The sequence below is a fragment of the Urocampus carinirostris genome, chromosome 2 (genome assembly GCF_059441175.1).
Source record: "Urocampus carinirostris isolate Australia breed hairy pipefish chromosome 2, RoL_Ucar_1.0, whole genome shotgun sequence".
Lineage (NCBI taxonomy): Eukaryota > Metazoa > Chordata > Actinopteri > Syngnathiformes > Syngnathidae > Urocampus > Urocampus carinirostris.
Window position 1 is genome coordinate 11,753,985 of NC_142350.1, and position 21,733 is coordinate 11,775,717.

Genomic DNA, 21,733 nt, shown 5'->3' on the forward strand with positions numbered 1-21,733 from the left:
TAGAATAGAAGTGTATCAGAAAACATTCCTCCAAAATTTGCCTAAAATCCTAATTCAAGACACACCCAAAGTAAAATAAATGCTGTTCTTAAACCATTTAAGGATATGGACAGTTTGAACTCTTTTGAACGGTAAGACTCCGAAGAATTGTTCCAAACTGAAATAATCACGGCAAGTGCTATTTACATTGAGTAATCGGAGTTGGAACACACAAGAAAAGAAGGTTTTTATTCTTGGCTAAATTTCTTTTTGCAATTAAATACCTGCAGAATGAGTCTAGTATGGGCTTCTTAGCTGTAAAAGAGGTTAGACTATAGCTTGAAGCTTTATCTGGTACCTTTTCAAATTTGATCACAATCTAAAATACTCAATATACATACACATTTTTCTAAGGGAAGGTATGGGCATTTCCAAAAGTGGCCTTTTGGAGACGACCTGTTAACAACACTAAAACATTTGCAAATATGTATTTTACTTTGGGCATTTTTATGACTTCTCTTTGCAGAAGTTAAATCAATGATGGTGCACACTTGCGTGTATTGATGGTGCAATAAAATTAATCAAGGATTGCCTTGTGCACGTTATTATTGGCTCTTATTTGAATACAACCCTGGAAAATGGCATACGTGTCAATCATTCAATTTGGTTACTACTGGCAGGAGATATTTGGAACTACAGGAGGCGCTCTTCCTTTTATCAAACACGCCTGTATAGGCTAATGCGGGCTGAGGGAAAAAAGCCTGCCATTGGCAGGAAGTGGTATCAATCGGAATCTCAGAAGCCAACAGAGATACTGGACGTCATCTTATGAATATGTTTAAGAAAACGAGCAAATTTTTATTTATCTGCCTGCTGTCTCGGGGCGGAGCGGGAAACAGGAAAAAGGACCCACTCGCGTAGACGTACTCACGATTTATTGGGGAGAGGAGGGATGCGCACACACTCGATCTGGGGACCGATGGTCGCGGAAGTGGATAGAAATCCAAACAAAAGAAAAGTTGTCCAAAAACAAACCGATCAGGACAAAAATAAAACAGGATCAAACACGGGCAGATTCACAGAACTAGGCATTTAACACAGAATTTAAACAGAAGTCTCACTGAAGTATCACAGACGTTTCACAAAGGTTTAACCAACGCTCAGGCAACTAACGGCTCAAAGGAGCACGTTTAAGTACTGCCAAGAAGCAATCAGTCAATGCGTCTCATGTCTGTCTCCATGGGCGGGGCCAATTGAGCGCCGTGGCAACCGTGACATCTGTATAGTTTTGTGTTTTGGAGTAAATATTTTTTTTTTACTGATCGATTCACTAAAATCTTGCAGATGTAAGGAGACCATGGTTGCGTATTATCATCGAATGTAATGGCTGTAAGAAGACGTCTTAGGTGAGTTATGCCGGATTTATAGTTTTCGGGTATCTTGTTTTAGACTGATGGTGATGTTTCTGTTATGAGTATATTTTGAAATGATCATCATATATTGTACTTGGGCCCAGATGGAGAATGCTCTTCAGCCTGCAGATTTTTTCTTGTCTCTTGGAATCGCAAGTAGACCAGAATTTTCCGAGCAGAGGCTCCGTGCAGGAAAATAAGGGCAAATCAAATCGAAGAGATAAGACCTTAACAGTTAGAAGCATGATTTTCTTTCACCATTTTTATGCTCAACTGAGAAATAAATATTAAACAGGACGAGCATGACCAATCTCTCCAGCACTCCCCCCAACCTATTTCTCCCACCTAATGCCTTCTGTCCCGAACAGCTCTGACAAATGTAAGACAAAAGCAGAAAGGCGCAATGGAAAACAAAGCATAAGGGCTTTCTAAACTCAGTTGGGCATTGTGTCACACATACATGACTTAATAGAGTAAATATTTAATTTTCAACTTTCTAAGGACACCTCGAACGAAGCACTCCACCTTTAAGCACGTAATGTGAGTACTTCTCCCAACTTGTTTGAGTGTTTGAGTACAGTCAGTACAACCTGTCTCAACCGCTCATTTTCAAAGGTCTTTTAAAACACACGCACTAAACAATGTTACCCTTTTCTCATTTTGTATGCCTTCCTCAGTGGGTTTCACACATCTTAATTCCCCTCCTCTTTACTTGACTGTTTTTGGACCACACTCTCACGTATGCAATCTCTCCCCCCACTCTCTCTCCCTTTCACACTCCCCTCTCTTTACTTTCTAGCTCCACACAGCCGCTTCCCTGACAGTTTTCATCTGCACCTCGGCCGAGTAGCACACCACAGCCGGGAGGACTAAGAACTGAGAAGGAACGGAAGCTCCTCCGAAAAGATGCTGTCCTGAAAGGATGTGAGGGAGAAGAAGTGCCTGCATCTCCATCCACTCATTTGTGCATCAAGCCCATCCAAGACAAACTTCTTTCAGGTGACCCTCCCCTTCCCACGTTCCAGCTGACGCCCCCCTCTAGAGGCGTGCACCCATGTGGGAGGAAGCTCTGTGGACCCGCCGACGCTACCTTCTGGAGAAGAGCGATGGGGCCGAGATCGGCGAGGGGCCCGAGGGTCTGGGGTTCGAGGGCTGCCCGGGCTTCCAGGCGGGCGAAGAGGGCGAGAAGAGGCAAGACTGGCTGTACGAGTCGTACTACAGGATGAGCCAGCAGCATCCGCTCATCGTTTTCCTGCTGCTTATCGTCATGGGAACCTGCCTGGCGCTGCTGGTTGTATTCTTTGCATCGGGTCTGGTTAGTGAGGGCTAACTTGAAATGAAATAACTTTTTTGTGATGTCTGCTTTGGCGCTGGCTGTTTGTTTCATTATTTCTTTTTATTTTATTATTTATGTTTCATGTTGAGTTATGTTTTTGCATTTATTTGAATTTTATTTTTTTCCATTGATTTTTGTTCCCATTTTTTTCTTACCGTATTTTCTTATGTTATTTTTATATTGGTTTCTCCCTTACATCCATTTTCTGCACCACTTATCCTCACTGGGGTTGCAGAGCTGGTGGAGCCTATCCCAAATTATTATTTTTTTACTTTTCAGTGCAAGGAAAAACCATGAAATGCAAGAGTAATCTCTTCTGTCATGAATAACAAATATAAAGTGAAACACAGGATCCCTGAAAACACACAAAATAGAAATTACTGGTAAACTATTTACTATTACATACCAAAAATCATTATGAAACTGAAAAATATCTTTTACACACCAAATTAAAAGTAAAACAATAACACAAAATCCTTGAAAAAACTGCGAAACAAAGAAATACTAATTCAAAAAAATATACACTCTTCAGTGTCATAAATAAATGATACAATACAAGAACTTTTAACGATCTAAAATCAATTTACAGTTTAAATTAGATGGCTTGATTAAAAATAAACCACTTTGTTTAGAAGTTGACTGCTTGGCGTTCACAGTGTGCATGAGGACATCTTTGTGGTTACTTTTATACCTCCAGCTTTGATGCTTTTTATAACTCTTATGGCATCTCTATTGCTTATTCTGGGACACTGTGTAATATTTGACCACTCAATGTCACTGTATTGTGTAGTGTATCCTACCTTCTTTTAAGGTGGGAGCTAATTTTTGTTACTAATTGGGGCTAACTGTTTGATATGCATTTCTAATAGAACAGCTTATCATATTATTACTATGTTGTTACCATGTTATTACCAGGTTAATTATTGGAAGCAGGGTGAAATATACTCAGTCAACCACTAAAAACAAATCATTTTACTAGAAAATACAATGACCCAGCACTGGTGAGCTATTTTAAAACAGGTCTGCGGGCACCTCAGCTGTCCCTAGGGCTCACCCTTTTTCCCGCGGGTTTGCAGTGGTACCTCTACTTACGAATTTCATTTGTTCTGGGAGTAGTTTCGTAAACTGAATACTTCGTAAGTAGAGACGCGTTTTGTATAAAAATGCGCTAATCCATTCTAAGCTCTGCAAAAGTAGAGTAGATATTTTTAATAAATAACAAAAGAGAAAAAAACAAATGCATGTTAAAATTAAATTACCGCACAATAAACATAAAACGAGAGGCACATTATGTAAAAAAAAGAAGAATAAAGGAAAATATAAAAACATTAATTTACTTTTTTGCCTCCCGGTTATTGAAAAGCAGATCTAATGAGGTCTGTTTTTGCCAGCTTTTGACAATTCATCGGAAATGCGCGAAGTAGACGTAGCAATAGCCCAACCTGTCAAGACTTTTTTCCGGGTGATTCCTTTCCACAAATTCAGAGACTTCATGGAATTTTGCTAAACTGTCTTTAATTTGGGCTGATTGAATAATAGCTATGTTCTCCCCGTGCTTGCGTGGGTTTCCTCCGGGCACTTCCATTTAAGCACACATTCCATAAACATTCATGTCAGGTTGATTGACCGGTCCAAATTGTCCCGAGGTGTGAATGCTTGAGTGGAATCTGTAAAACCCAGACAATCATGTCAGCACCCTCTTAGTGAGCCTCATTCTATGTAAAATAGATTTTAAAAACATTACCTACGAGCATTTAAAAAATGCATGTTTAAATGTTCGAAACCTTTTCTTGGAAAACACTGGTGATTCCAAGAGCCAGGAAGAAATCCGTAGGTTCAAGAGCGCTCTCCATTAAGGCTTTGGTGCTGTGAAATGCTTTTCCCTATTTGATTCGATCTACAACCTCAGTGGATTTTTTTTAAATCCCGGCTTTAGACACACTTATATTCAATAGCTCATGAGTGATATTGACCTCATACTCTTGTGTTCTTTTCCTTGAGGGAGAAAGATGAGCTTGGTTGTTGCACGGTGCATGCATTTTGAGCTATTGTACCAGCACTTGGACCGGATATTGAGTTTTTCCTTGCCCTCATGTAGGTTTCAGATCAGGGGACAGTGCAATGGTTGTCTGTACGGCCCTTTGAGACTATTGCCCACCATGTTGTTCCACGTAAAGCCGCCCAGCCAACAACCTCTGTGCTGTTGGGAATGAATTCTGCTGGGAAAGGAATCCCTCTGTCAAGCATCAGCTCTCGTGATAACGCACGACTTTTCAAAAGTTGAATGAACTTGAGCCTCTGACCGTGGAATGTGTTATCCTCTTGAAGAATAGAACAAATTTTGGGGGTGGTGTCATCCGTGGTGGATTGATGTAAACACGTATTTCGGTTGATGTAGCTCCACCGCTTGAAGGGCACTTGGAAACACTTCACAATTCTGTAAGCCCTACACAGAAAACGTTCAAAGTACAAAGTGTCACATACCAGAACGGACACAGGACTCAATTGCATGCGTTACTCAGATTTTATTGAAAGAGAGTGAGAGTAAGGCTTGCTTGATTGCTTGATCCGAGGACTGGCGGAGAGCAAGGCGGGGGTGACACTTCCGTGTCAGAAGAAGGCAGGCGGGAATGGCACGTCATTTGACCAGGGCTGGAGATCAGAGGCGATGTCGAGTTCGTAATAGTGGTCGTAGGCAGGCGGGAGGCAGAACAGGCGTAGTTAGGTTCAGAAATGGGTCGAAAACGGGGATCCAGCAGAAAACAGGTTAAACAGGGACGGAATCGGACGGGAATGCTCACTGAGTGAAACACAACAGCTCACAACGATCTGACAAAGTCTGAACTGAAGACAGGGGCTTAAGAAGGGTTTGGCCACCAATCAGCTTGTCCGGGCTGTTGGCGCCAATCAAGCTGCCACAGGTGATCCAAATAGGGCAATCATGACACAAAGATGTCCTTTTGTTTCATATCAGAATTATGTGTTTGTGGAAGAATGCATAATTTAACCATATATAAAATGGCAATATTAAAAAAACATTTTTTTAATCATATTTTTGTACTCTTTAGTTTCCATCGAGCAAAACAGGAATTTCTTTATTAAAATATCAAAATCAGAAAACATATATTTTTTTACCCACTATTAACGTAGAAAGTGTGTTTTATATATTTCAAACCTTTCCTTAATGGTCTTTTTGCTCTCCTCATAACTGTCTCCCTACTTTTCAGACAAAACGTGTCCGGCGTGGTGAAATGTTCAAAATTATAGACACCAACTGAAAAATAGTCTGTCTTTCTCAACTAGTCATAATCAGTTATTGGCAAGTTATTTATGATGCACAGATCCCTTCGACACACGAACGCCTGTTCACAAAAATACAAAATAATACGATACATTTTCAAACAGGTGACTTAAACATCATTTTCCTGCTTTTGTTTTATTATCGAACATTTTGAATGCAGAAATTAAAAAACTTTCCTAGTTTGACATTGACACATTGTTTTAAGACGACAGTGAGTACATTTAAATGCAGGCAATAATCCGATTTGCCAGGGAAAATTTCAATTATTCAATGGAGAACCATCTGGTCTTTTATTGTTGAAGGGAGAATATTAAAGGGAAAGTGTGTCATATTTAGGGCCTCCTAGTGGTATAAATATCTTTTATTCAGTAATTAAAACATTGATTTGAATTCTAGGCTAAAATACATATCATACCTATGTTATTTTTATAAAAAAATCATAGGTCAAGATTTTTGTATTTCTTTTACACAGTGGAATCCACTTTAAGGTCGTCTTTCATCCAGCCGCCACGCTGTACTCTGTGACACAGGCCTTAGCTCGCACCGGACATCACAGTGCCATCTGGTGGTCAAATATTACACACTGGGTATTTAAAGATCATAATGAGTTTTCTACAAAGCTGACAAGTAATTGCCGGAAAATAATCAAGTTAGGTTAAATTAAACTAGTGTTTTTCTACTAGTGTGCCGTGACACCTTGTCTCGTGTGCAACAACAACAAAAATCCTAAAATATTATCCGAGAAAAAAAAAAGCTTGCCATTGTTTACTACTTGTGTTTTCTTCTAGTGATCAGCCGAGTAACTGTAACAATAATCCATACCAGTAAGTGGCAGCAGATTACTATATTTTTCTTTTTTTATACTAATGATTTGCTCATGAGGTAGGGCAGTATATTTAATAACGTATTTTGTTTGATGAAGCTGTTTCGGATTACACAGCAAAAAATAAAACAAATAAAGTGAAGATCTTGTTCATAATTACTCCTTGTGAAAATTAGCATTTTCTTATTCCCCTTCCAAAAAGTCCTTTGTAGAGTTGAAGCAGTTTCAAATATTAAACTGGATTTTACCCAAAGCTTTAACTGGGAAAAAAACATTTACGAGAGTTGGCACAGTTTATATAATCGATAGACGGATGTCTATTTTTCTTTTTCATAACAAAACTAAAACATTAGTACAGCCCATAGAGTGTGTAATTCTAATGTGCAGCCAGCTAAAAAAATTGTGAAGTGCCGCTTTATAAACGACAGTTTCCAAGTGGATTGCAAGAGCGCAGTTCACGGCTACGCAGGCGTCGATGCTTTTGTCAAGCGAAAGCTATTGTTAGGACCGTAAACACGAGGCATTGTTCATGAAGTGATTTTTTCCCCCCTTTTTAAATTGGAATTACACACAAAAGCATGCACACTTGTGTTTTGTTATTTTATCTCTTGTGGCGTGTGCATCATTACTGAGGTGCACTTGTAGTAATGTCACCTCCATAATGATCTTTTTCCTCCGTAGAAAAAAAAACAATCGATTCTTGTTTTTCCAACTAGATCAATAGCATAGTGCTTCATAAGTATAATTTTAAAGTAAGAAAATGGAATCTTGGTGGAAAGAAAATGTCTCATCTCTTGATTTACTGAGTATTTTTTTTTAATCTTACGCAAAAATGTTTCTTCAAATAAGCAAAATTATCTTATGTCTACTAGATAAGGCAATCCTGCTTGTTTTATTTGATTTCATTTCATTTATTTCAATCATAAACATCAAAAAGTATCTTGAAAAAAGAAAAAATACACTTAAATTTAGCACAATTTTCTGCCAATGGAGTAAGACTGTTGTTGAGAAAATTTAAATAAATTATATTTTTATAATTATATTCAGAATCTAATTCTGTAGTTACCGCTTTTGGCCACCCCGTAACGCTCATGTTTTCCCACACAAATTGGTTTAAATAGCCTCATTTTGTGTTTAGCATTTATCACAAAGGAAGTGATACTCTTAACATATATAAAACATAAACATATTGTATTTTAACTATAAATGATCGAATTTTGCATTTCTGTCAAACAAGAAAACTAAAATAGACCCTCAAACACATAATCGACATGGTTTGATTCTGACAAACTACGTTTTATTGACATGACAAGGAAAATTGAATCAAACAAATGAATAAAAACGTTGTTAACACAAACACTCGTGGTGTTAGCAAGGGGGTAGGGGGAAAGAATTATGTAACAGGTTAACAGTACTCATCAATAAACCCGGTTTTAAGATAATCAACTCATTTAAATGATCAGGGATTTTTTTCGTAGCGTTTCATAATGATATTCATACCCAGCACCAAAACAGTTTGTTGTGAAATCCTATTTTGCCTACCTTTGGGTTAGACAAAGCATTATATAAGGGAAAATACAGGTGGTAGGGGGTGGCCTTATATAAACCACCCTCATCCTCATGAAAGTCTCTACATCCATTTAGTCAATTTCATTGTGCATACATGGGAGATACATGGCTGGGTTTTGCCATGTTTCCTGGCTAAGGCGACCAATAAGTGGATTTCGGCCTTCTTGGTCACCATTGTCCGGAGGGGGCACAGGCCGGCGAGGCCTCCCACTCGAGCGCGTGTGAAGAAAAAGAGCGAGAAAGGTATTCGCTTCTCTCTTTTAAAGCCGGGTGACGTCAGTCACCGCAGATGTATCCTGTGACTAGTTTAAGTTCTGTCGATGCTTTTCAAAATATAGTTCTCCGAATGGTTGATTATAATAATTGTTGATAATAGGCAAATTTTCACACAATTAAATCCATTCTCTGGCATGAAACATGATACATATATGAATCATTAATCTTTTGATTACAAATGAACATATTGGGGTTTCAAATCTTTATTATACACATGAAAGGTCTGGGCACTTCTTGTGAATAAGTTGTGGGTCTTTCGAGGTTTTAGCAGAGTCAGTGGTTGGAAAAAGGTTAGGGGAAATAGATTTGTGGCAGTATAGTTTCTCTATAATGTTTATGCACAAGAAAAAATGAATTCTTAACTCATGGGCAGGAAATGCTGGCTGTTTTAAATATCCTTTTTTTCATATTTGAACATGTTTAATCTTGTTTTTCTTGTAAAATGACTAAATGTATACTTAAAAAGGAGCTATATTCGATTGTTTTTCATATTTTAGTTTATTTTCTAATCTTGTGAGGAAATATTTCTTATATTCAGCAAAAAAGTACCAACTTCTAGGTTAGTTTGCTTGTTTTATATCACATGTTTTGATTTCAGAAAAAAACGATGAAATATCTTTAATAAAAAAATACACTTTTAACTGTGCAAAATTGTCTGCCAGTAGGGTCAGAATTGTATTTTTTTTAGTTTCGGTGATGCGCAGTCAGGGGAGGCAGATGAGGCTGTACCTCTCTGGTCATCATAAAAATATAAAATTAAAAATGTATTAAATTGTTATATTTATTCATTGTTGAAGTTCTTTCTTTCTTAACTTCACAATTTATGGATTCTCGTTTCCAAAATCGCTCCATTTCACATGATATCGTGAATGTTATTCATACAATTAGTACGTAACATTGACTATATTCGCTGCAAATGTCTGTTTTAAACACAATATCTACATAGGTGCAGAGAGGCCCATTTCCAGAAACCAGCACTCCGGTGTTCTATTAGTACATTGTGTTTGCTAATTTTGTTAGAAGGCTAGTGGATGATTCAAAAAACCTTGTGCATTAATATCAGCAATGCTGAAAAAAACAGCTGGCTAGAGAAACTATTGGGCTGACCTTCCTATGAGCTAGTACTGTATCCGGAGCATCACATTTGTAGGTGCGATTAAACTTTCAGATTGGCCAGAAAAACTTTCGTATGAAAATTCAATAGTCTATTATGTTTTTAGAAAATAAGGGTACACCATGCAAGAAATTGTCAAGAAACTGAAGTTCTCCTACAACAGTGTGTACTACTCTCTTCAGAGAATACAACAAATAGGCTCCAACCAATACAAAGAGCATTGTGAGGCCCATCTCCACAACCAAGCAAGAGGGCCAGTACATTAAAGTCTCTAATTTGACAAATGGATGCCTTACAGATTATCAGATAGCAGCTTGGCTAGATGGTACCTGCAAAGCACCAGTGTCAGCATCTACAGTGAAGAGGTCAGATATGATGGCCTTCAAGGTAGATTGGCAAAGAAAAAGAAACAAAAAGAAGAGATTGACATGGGCAAAATAATAAGGCCAGTGGACAACTCATTCGTTACATAAAAGTCTGACTTTTTGGAACACACAAAATTATCTGGATCACCCCATATTTTTGAACGGTAGTGTGTATACTGTATATATTTTCTTAATCAGCAATTCCTCAGAAAGTTTACCAAGGCGGCGCAAATGCTCCAAAAATGAATGAACACTGGCAGTACGTGCCTGTCGTTTGGGTGTGCTTGTCCAAGGAAATGTCTCATTTCCTTTTCCACGTTATCTGCACTTTTCAGGACAAAAATAAATTCTTTCAAATTGTTGGATTTGTTGACATGCAGAGTCCAATTATACTCTCAACAGGTTGCCATGTTCATTGAATAGTGTTTGTGGGCGGCACACTTTGACAAATCAATAGAGATGGACACCACTCAAAACTCAAACCCCCCCACGTTCAACATTTAGTTCAGCTTTTTATATTGAATTGACCTCATGCTGATAATTGGAACACTGTAGGATTATTAGTACACGCATCTACTTTTAAAGATTTGTTCCTATTGATCTGCAGATTCCCTATGCTGTCATTTCACTAGGAAGAACGCAAAATAATGTATTTTGAGATGATAAATTATTGTTGTGTTCCTGTAGTATAATTATTTATCTATTTATTTTATAATGCTGATTCTAAACTTTGACTTCAATCGGTGATTGCACTGAAATGTGGGGTTACAAAAGGGATCAGAAACAAAAGGCTCTGGACCTGCATGCGGCTCCAAAATGACTCTCCCTGGCGGTTTTTCAAAAATAACGGCAAATTATAACTATATGGCCAAACACAAAGTTAAGATATATATATATATATATATATATATATATATATATATATATATATATATTTATATATATTTATACATATAAATTGGGTTGCCAACATCTTTTCCTGAGGTTAATATTTAGAATAGAATAGAACTGCACTGATTCCACACGTTTTGGGGTAGATCTGTGTTTTTCACCTGGGAGATTTAATAGAAAATAAAAGGCTAGGGGGGGTCTTTTAGTAGAGGTTGGAATTTCTTGACGTTTGGGTTCTATACTGTTTTTCTTGCAGGTTCAAAATCCATTGATATTATATCTCTTTTTTGAGTGTCTACTAAACTTTCAACGTGTCTGTCTGGGGGTTATTTTCTTTTATTATTTAAATGAATATTTGTTTTGTTTTTTTCAGTTATAGAACATTTTTTTACCACTAGAAGGCACTAAATAATACATATTGTTCCTTTAAATTAATATTTTTCTGCATCTTATTACTTTTAATTCTTAAAAAATGGCATTAATTACTATTTAGCTAGCCACAAAAAAGAGCTTCAGGTTAGGGGTTGATGCTACCTTTGTTAACACGACTCTCGTATCTTTCTATTCGACCACTTGAACCATTCATCTACTCACACTTTAACATTTGAAATTCTCCCCTAGGGGCATTCAAACACAACAAACGAGTCAAAATGTCAAAATTCTACCTTTGTTATTTACCATGGATGGCTGTGTCTTTTACATAGTCCAACAATCAAAATACCAAGTATGAAAGTATTTGAAATAGTTCATAGTCATTTGAGTTCAATATTACTGGAGCACTTGTGCTATTAGTTTGATGGAATGCAAATTTATGACCTACTTCTTGACCTAGTTTGTAGAGCAAATGGAAATACTCTCAAGAGCCATATTGGTGGGGTGAGTAAAGAGGTTCCACTCAGAAATGTACATAATGCAGACATTTGCACAAAAAGGTTCGCTTTATCGAAATTTACTTTGAAAGCGTGGAGGCTCACTTTCATTCTCATCTCAACTCCTTTTTGCACTTGAACTAGAAAAGAGCGCAGTGGCGTCATTAGTCGAATCCCGCGGGAACCCGGTGCCAGACCGTGACTCATACTACGTTACGGAAGGAAGCTGTGTTACGCCAATACACTTAAGAAAACTTCATCTTTGCACTCATTCCAGTTTTGGGGCCTCAGCTATTCTCGCCAAGTTTGTTGAATTAATCACTGGAGGCACAACTAGGCATGTATCCTCTACACCAAAACCTTTCAATGCAATCGTCAACCAGTCACTCAACTACAGGCCTGTTGCATTTACACCTGATATCCTGAAGTACTTTAAGAGGTTGGTGTTACAGCGCATCAAAGATTCCCTAACCTTCACTCTAGACCCGAATAGATTGCCATGCAGGCCAAGCCGCTAAACTAGTGATGCCATAAACGGCGCACTTCACACTGTGCTAAGCCACTTGAAGTATCGACGCAGCTTTGTCTGGATGCTCTTCCTGGACTCAGCTCAGCGTTTAACACCTTTATTCGTGAGATCCTGGTGGAGAAACTCTCCCAGCTCAGGAAAAACAAACTGAAACAGAAGCATCTGGGGTCTTCTGTTGATCCATAGTAGAGAGCTTACAGAATCACGGTGTGGAAAGCTGGGAACACTGCTCCAGACAACAAAACCTTACAGAGTCATCCACATAGCACAGAAATAATCAGCTGTTCTCTGCCCAGTCAGGAAGAATTGACAAAAAGGCCTTATTCAAGACTTGTAAACAATGACTTTTTGGGGACTAAATTTGGACCACATATAACCAAGGTAAAAATGACGATGTCCATTTTTTGAATACATTTGGACCACATTGGATAGACTAAACACAACCCTAGTCTATATTATTAATTCAATTCTGTTCCTGATTGTACAAGATATAGCCCAAAATCCAACGTACCAGGTGGAAACTGGAATGACATTTGAGCGTATTAAAATACGAATTGGCATTTTTATTTTTTTATTTTGAATTGCAAAAAAAATGGGAGATACAGAGAATACTTTTTCTTATAACGTGCTTTCAAAATGATTTTCACCTCACAGTAAAAGTCTAGAGGGACCTTGAGTATTAATTAGTGGCTCCTAGTTGTATAAAAAAACGCAAATCATGAGGAAAAAACTATTGATTTAAATCTATCTATATATCAATCTACCCTGGTCATATCCCTCAAGAGGGTTGACCAACAGCAAGACAAACACATACAAAAACAAAGAAAATAAAAAGGAAAAAAGGAGCAAAAAACACACAAACGTTTTTGGACCATGGCCAACCCAAATGCCCCAATACCCAAACACGTTAAGCACCTCGGCACCCAAGTTGATTATGCTTTCGTCCCTCCAGATGAAACAGGACACATGAAAGCGGCCATATCACACTCTTCTGTTCAACAGCAGGGCCCGACAGCTTTCACTGGTTGATTTAAATGACAAGCAAAAACACATAAACTAATATATAAACGTGCATTTTTTATACTCGTAGGTGAAGAAATTTGCATTTATTTTAGATAACATGAGCTTCACCTAAAGGGACCTGATACAAATGTTTGACATCTTGCTGCTACGGGTACCCAAGGAGCTCAAAAATGTTGGGCAAAAAAATAAGAAGAAAAATGGTGGAAACAGGTCGGGATCAAAACAGGAGCCAGAGTCAAAAGTGCTTGCCTTGCATGCGCTGATGTTCGCTGACAGACTTAAATGACGTGAATGACGTGCTTAAATAGGAGGAGGGCTAATTAGGGAATGAGTGGCAGCTGGGGCTGAAAGGGCGGTAAATAATAAGTGGTAGTCTCTTGTAGCACTCGTTTTCTGTTTTTCACACAATGCAGCGGCTATTAGTGGTCAAATATTACGCAACGTCCCTTTTAAATTTAGGAGCACAGTGTTTGTTTAATAAGTTAAGGTTTTGGTATTTTTGTCATAATTATACAGTGAAAGAGATAAGACCAAAAGCTAGAACTAGCTTAGACTTTTATGCCATCAGAACAACTATTTATGCTTAATATTTTTTTATTACGTATTCCAATAAAATTCATAATGAAGTTTTTACTTTTAGTTCAGTTTAGGAGTTTTATCACTGCTTCCTTTTTTTCCTCCAAGTACTGATTTTTAGTACTTTCGCCACCTCTGCTGACATGTGATAGCTTCACACAAGGAAGTTAATTTGGCGGTGCGAAAATTCTGCTTAGCCAAATGTTTCAAGTGCATTAATTGGACGCTGAGTGTATGTGTGCGTGTCAAAATTGCTGACTTTGACCACGCAGGGAACAGAAGTGATGCTGTAGCACATTCCCGGGCTCAGACCGTCTGTCTGTTCACCGATCTGCGTGCAGTCTGTTCATCAGTTTTTGTCATATTGTGAGAGGAACAGTTGCCCTCATCGGCATGCAAAAAAGTGGGCACTTTTCTGCTGTTAACTTGAGTTTAGTTGTCAAGTCCGAAGTAAAAGAATGGCAGAGAGTTTTTTGAATTGCCATGGATGATAATAAGTGTGCTATTCGATGAATGTCGGGGGCTTTTACATCATATTCAATAACTTCTTTCTGTGTACTTTGAGGCTTACTTTTCTCAGGACCACTGTCAGAAGCGTTTGACTGACCAAGGGTTATCAATCATCTTTTGTATGTCTTCCGTTTTGGAATAATGGCTCTAATTATTATCACCAAGGATTCATTCGATGCTTTTCTATCCCTTGTACAGGTATATGAACAAAGGCCTCTGAAACATAGATCTTTTGTGTTCGCTTTGGAAGAAATTGCTTCCCAGTATGTGCTCTCGTGGCAGACACTAAATGAAATGACATAGTTGTTATGATTGATTGACTGCCATTCTTGCGGAACAACCTATTTTACCATTCAAAACAGACAAATAGAAAAAGCTTCCTTTTTAAAATAATTCCTTCCAAATATGAACTGTAGGTGAGACTCTACCTCTCAGTCCTATTAGGTAGTTGTTTTCAAATTAAGGTACGTGATTTTTTTTTTTTAAATGGATGGACCAACCTACCAGTAGGCAACCTAGGTGATATAGTATACAGGACAGCTACAAGTATCTTGGTATCCCACAGGGTAATGTTAATAATAAAGAGGCCACAAGAAAGTCAAACACAACCAAATATTTACAATAAGTCAGGTTCTGAAAACTGACCTGAATGGTAAAAACAAGGTTCGAGCCATCAACAAGTACACACCGCTAGTCATCAGACACCCCGCAGGTATCATAAGCTGTTTAAGAAAGGAGATAGAAGCTGCTGACATCAAGACAAGAAAGCTCCTTACCATGAACAGAGGGGTCCAACCCAAGTCCTGAGGCTAGTCAGCATCGATGCCACGGTCCAAGATGGGACATCAAAATCCAAGGTAACATAAAACAAAGTGAATGATTCAGGAAGCAGAAGCCTGATGAAAGTGTAGAGGTCGGGGACCAGACAACCTGGAGGGACAAGCCCATTCATGGACTTAATCATTGTCAGATAGAGGATGTGGCTGACATAAAGAAATCCTTCTAGTGACTGGAAAATGCAGGACTGACAGCACCGAGGCTCTGATCATGGCAGCACAAGAACAGGCCATTAGCACAAGAACTGTAGAGGCCAGGATCTACCTGAGAAGATCACACCTAAGATGCAGATTTTGCGAAATTGGCCCTGAAACAGTCCGGCACATAGTGGCAGGGTGCAAGATGCATGCTGGATCGGCATACATGGAGATAGTACAAGCCTTTGTGCTAATTAGTAACAAGAAGTAGATCTCAGCATGAAAACGGTTGGTCACCCCTGATCTAGTGAACCTAATAAAACCTCCGGAAAAGCTAACAAATAGATTCAAAATGATCAGCTTAATAAAGCAATATTTTTATGATCAATTAATAGCCTCTCCTTATTGAAAATTGTCTTCTCTATTTCCAGAACACAGAGGACCACCTGACCTTTCTCATCACAGTGCCGACGGCCCTTTTCCTCTTTCTGTCAATCTTCATCCTGGTCTGTGTGGAGTCCATTTTCAAGCGAATGCTTCGCCTCTTCTCCCTTCTTATATGGGCGTGTCTGGTCACCATGGGTTACCTGTTCATGTTCTCCGGTGGGATCCTCAGTCCCTGGGATCAGGTAAAAACCATTTGAGAGAGAAAAAAACCCGTTGTGACGCGTCAATTACACACCTGCATTCATGCAAGTTGTGTTTTTACACCTTAGTCTTTGAAAGTGCACCCACATTATGCGTGTCTGGATGAATTGCTCATGTGACAAGTCTTAATTAGGGCTGATGCAAGCAAGGGAGCAGTCAGGCACATTCGTCCTCGGCGCCAGACTCCCATCTCGGGAATCCTATTTTCTCCATCTCGCACCTTGTCTCCACAAATTCATCAAATCCCATCCTCGACCCACCTGCCTCCACCGCCCTCTTCCCGTTTTACTCACCGATCCCCCTCCCTGCTTGACAATTCTACGTCTGTTTCTCCATGACAGGAGATATTTTTATCATAAGCCACCTGTGGGAGCATAATCAATATGAATTATTAATCATCCTTTAGCTGATTCTCTCCACCTATCTCCCCTCCATACACAAAAATTGTGACGGCTGGCTTTCGATGGCGAGAAATATGAGGCTTTGATTCTCCAAGAATATAAAAGGGGAAAGGGGGATGAAATAGTGACATGTGATGAGTTTAGTGTCTGGTGAAGCACAGCCAGATTTGAGGATAAATAAACCTACATTTTATTCGTCATTTGATTGGCAGAGCAAGACAGCAATATATAAACTGTAGCATAGAAAAAACAACTTTATTGTCTCACCTTATCTAATACATAAAATATGCGCTTCTCCTTTTGAATAAAAGCATCAGTATTTGTGGTCCCACTATTGCCTCTGCTATGAGGCAAGAGAATTGAATGCCTCACTCTGCATCTGCAGACGATCAGGAGAGTAATACATTTCATCCTGCTCCTTTTGAATTACACCGTCTATAGATATGTAATCCTCCATTATAAAAAAATTTAGAAAAAAATACTGAATTGCTTGACTTGCTGTTACCTTGCAAATGTTATCACTAAATCCTATTGTTACGGGCCAAATCAGAATCCTAGGTTCTTACTGTGGCCCTCTGTCATGAGGCAAGACAATTGCATGCCTCACTCTGCATCTGAAGACGCTCAGCACAGTAATACGTCACATACTGCTGCTTTTGAAAGAAATAATCAATGAATAGGTAATCCTCAATTGTAAAAAAAAAAAAGTCCATGGTATGAGAAAAAAATTACAGGATGGCTTGACTTAGTGTTTGCTTGCGAATATAATCAATAACTTTTTTGTTGTGGCTTGAGGTTTGCGCCAAATCAGAATAATTTGTCTTACTGTTGCCCTCTGCCATGAGGCAAGATAATTGCATGACATTCAGCGATTTTAAAATAGAAAAGAAAAAAACTCTTACCTTAAATGAGATTATGCAAAAAAAGTGAATAACTCAACCATCTAAAAGAACAGAAACAAGTAAAGCAACATGAAGCCTTGTTGGTTTCGCACCCAAAAGCAGTCAAAACTGTGGCTGTCAAGCAGACGAAGTGTGCCAGTGTGGCTTGGTCTCATATGTGCAGCACAAACTCCCATTGAGCGCCATTAACCTTTTAGTCGGGAGTTTTATTCAATTTCTGAGCCAGACCGCCTCTCGGGGGAGAGCGGATGCTTGGAGGGAGATGACTCCACATGTTGTTATGCTAGGCTGCAAGCAATGTTTCGTTTGCTGCAGGAGTTTTTGAACGAGCGCGATTTTGCGTCAGTTTTAATAAAAAAGTGTGTAAATTAATAATTTTCTACGTTTGGTAATTGATACATTTAGTTTAGTAAATACTTAAAATAAATGGATTTTGTCCTTGCAAGGAGAACAGGGGAGAGAGCTCAAAGTTCAGATAAGAAATTCCAATATGTTCTAAAAGCTCTCACCTGAGTCCTTTCTTATTAAATCTCCTAGGTTACAATAGCAGATCCGCCCTAACGGGTGTGGCTATCAAAGAACTGCAAGATGACAATGATCTCAAGAGTACATAATAGACAAAACAATAAATGGTGTACAATAACAGTCAAAATAAGGAACTGGCATCCTACGCAATCAGGCTTAAAGATTTCCAACATTAAACCTAACAAACACTACTATTTTATGTGTTGGATTACCACTCTTCGCCCCTAAAATGCCTAGGGTTTTTTTTTTTTTTACTTTGAACAACAACATATATATATAATGGGTTCCAGCACCCCCGGTGCAGCTAATGAGATGAGATGATATATATATATATATATATATATATATATATATATATATATATATATATATATATATATATATATATATATATATATATATATATATATATATATATATATATATATATATATATATATATATACAATTTTAAAAAAAGACTACTACTTAAATCTACAGCGAAACTAAGTCTGCGTATGAATAAACGGCTCCAAGGATCTCATTAGAATTCCGTATTGGTTAAAGTTTGCTCCCGCCAGTTTTGAACAAGCACATATTGTTGTTTTTTCATAACATTGTCGATACGGATTCTGAATTACACACGAAAATAGATCACGCATTAACAGCTACCGCTTTTTAATGTCAAAAGCATAGAATGTTGTACTGAGAAGAGCAGAAGAATCACTATCCTCTGCAAAACTGATCCATGTAGAGATTGAGTCTTTAGTTAGGCATTGAAAGTACGAAAGCGGCGAATTCTGGCAGCTCAACACGGGATATGCGATCTCAGACATGGTAGTGGGCGGTAATGGAAGCAGCCAAAGGCAGGTGACAGCGACTGGGGCTCCTATCTGGAGGTGCTGGGGCGCGAATTAGCATTCAGGCGCGAGTGCGGCAGAGGTAAAATGCACTAGGCTGGTTTTTCAGAAGGAGGGAAGATTGACATGCCTGTAATTGGACTGCCAGCATCAATTCTACCAAATTTACTGGACACAGCACTCCCTATGCACAGGAAGCACTTCCGACGTCATCCTTCTTGGTTCCCATGGCAACGGAAACCCTACATAAAATGCCTATTTTGCTCTGTATTGTATGCAATCAAATTCTCCCAGGCAAGCTAACGGAGACAAACTACTCCTGCCTGGCCGGGGGATTTCGACTATACCCGACAAGGGCACCTAAACTGCTACCACGCGACACAGTGTGGGCAGGGTTCTGTATCACACGGAAGCAATAAGATTTACCCCTATCATAATCATGTCACAGATCTCTGATGCCAGGATGCTCTATTGGTGAACCAGAGGCTGTGGGACAATGGAGCCTGGATTTTGTCATAACCTAATAATAATACCTTCATATTAACATTGTTTCCCTGGATGAACACGGGCTCCTCTGGGTCACTGAGGTTGCATGCCTGGTCATTGTTACGGATCTATTAAATCAGGATGTTCATTGGTGAACTAGGAGCTGCAGAACTTAAAACACAGATATCACTTTTACCATGCATTTCGGTATCTTCATATTGACATTGTTGCCTTGGTTGAACACGGGCTCCTCTGAGTCACTGGGGTTGCACCCCTGGGTATTGTCATGGATCTATTACACCAGTATGCTCATTGGCAAACAAGGGGCTGCAAAACTTAAAAAAATATCTCAAAGTTACCATGCATTTCAAGTCAAGCAAGTCCCGTTATTTGTATAGCCCTTAATCACAAGAAGTCTCAAAGGGCTGCACAGACTATTACAGACTTTATTACACCCCTGATCCAAAACATAGATGTGGGTAGGGAAAAACTCAAAACCTCAGCATGAGGAAAATTAAGAAACCTTGATAAGGGACGGTACATGAGGTAAATCCCCTTGCAATGGATGTTACAGTACAACAACATTAATATTTCAATATCTTCATATTGAAATTATTACCTTAGGTGAACACGGGGCCCATCGAATCACTCGTAATAGTCATAACACCCCAGAAAAGCCACAACCATAATGATGGGGACATTCAGTGTATTGTTCTTATGTTTTTCTCTGCTGTTACGCTAACAGAAGACTCAGGAACAATCCACATCTGCTCTCCCGTCCTGAATTACGACGTGTTTTGATCTCGACCATGTCTGCTCTCCCGTCCCAAATAACGATCCGTTTTTGATCTCGACCACGTCCACTCTCCGTCTTGGCTTTCAACGTGTTTCTAATCCCGACCACGTTTTTTCTCTTCTATCCCAGCCACTGACCCATTTTTTCCGTTCCCGACACCGCCATCACTTGCCACGGAAGTCCCACTTCCGCGTTCAGAGCGACCTGCTTCCCGCGTCCAGAAATCCCCGGATCGTGGGCGTAACCCCCTCCCTTTCTTCTAATAAAACTTGTGAGAAACGTTACGCGAGTGGGTCCTGTTTCTGTTCTGGTCCTGACAAAGGTAGGTTGATTTGCCCGACTAAACGCGCCCAACTCCAAGGACATTTGGTAAGGGTAGCTTTTTAGGCACGCCCCCCTCTTGACCTTGCTCATGTCAATATTTAAAACATTTGAACTTTACTTAGATATGATCTATCCCGGGAACCCTAAATCTTGTGGAAGGGGTAAAGGTGTTACGACCCTCCACTCTTTGGATTTTTTTTGACAGGTGAGGTTATCTGATAGTCCGGCATGCGGCAGACGGGCTCCTGAAGACCATTCTAAACAAACAGCATTAAAGCTAGCCTGCACACTAGGGCAATCCGATATACCCGGCTTCACATTTCCTCTGGCTTCGCCTGCTCTGTCTTGGATTGCACATGCACACTAAGATCACATGCGCCAAGTATCTGTCACCCCTCGACAGATGCCCCAACAAAAAAACAACGGAAGAACGTGACAGGGGAGGTCTGAGTTCATCTAGTCAGAACGGTGACATGCCGGTAACGTTCACGATCACAACAGGAAAGGGTGGGCAGGACAGCAAAGAAAGACTAGAATGATAAAGTTCCATTTTGAGGAGAGTGATCGTTTACAGCAGTGTTTCTTCACATTTCTAGTTAAGACACACATTTCTTCATCGGCTAGACCATAGGAACACTATTTATTTTAAATGTATTACATTGAGATTACTGGGCAGCACGGCGGCGCAGTGGTTAGCGCTTGTGCGGCACAGTTCATGTCATGGGAACCTGTCGTGGGTTCAAATCCAGCTCCAGACATCCTGTGCGGAGTTTGTATGTTCTCCCCGTGCTTGCGTGGGTTTCCTCCAGGCACTTCGGTTTCCTCCCACGTTCCAAAAACATGCATTTCAGGTGAATTGGCCGGTCCAAATTGTCCCTAGGTGTGAATGAGCGAATGAGTTGTCTGTCCCTGTGTGCCCTGCGATTGGCTGGCAACCAGTTCAGGGTGTCCCCTGCCCACTGCCCGGAGATGGCTGGGATGGGCTCCAGCCCCCCCGCGACCCTAATAAGGATAAGCGGTACGGCTGATGAGATGAGATGAGACATTGAGATTACTACATTCTAATGTATTTATACATATGTCAAAACATGAAATACAGGTATAGCTTAGTTCAGTGATTTTTTTCTAATTAGAAATCTGGAGGCACACTGTCTGTCACAAATATTTTCAGAAATTCATTCCCAGCTCAAGTTTCATGTTGTCTTTCGTTTTTGTTTACCGTGGCTTGGGAGGTAATGCAAGTGATTCATTTTGGTTAATAAGTT

The 21,733-nt window shown here is 39.4% G+C and overlaps 1 protein-coding gene across 1 annotated transcript in view; it reads left to right on the plus strand.

The window, feature by feature from the left end:
• Window positions 1-2,255: 2,255 nt before the first annotated feature.
• The window catches only part of adcy2b (adenylate cyclase 2b (brain)), a 72,797-nt gene continuing 53,319 nt past the window's right edge, over window positions 2,256-21,733 (plus strand). The window contains exons 1-2 of the mRNA XM_088328929.1: window positions 2,256-2,706; window positions 15,979-16,176. Coding sequence (XP_088185055.1) covers window positions 2,446-2,706; window positions 15,979-16,176 — 459 coding nt within the window. The 5' untranslated portion in view covers window positions 2,256-2,445. The remainder of the gene's footprint in view (window positions 2,707-15,978; window positions 16,177-21,733) is intronic.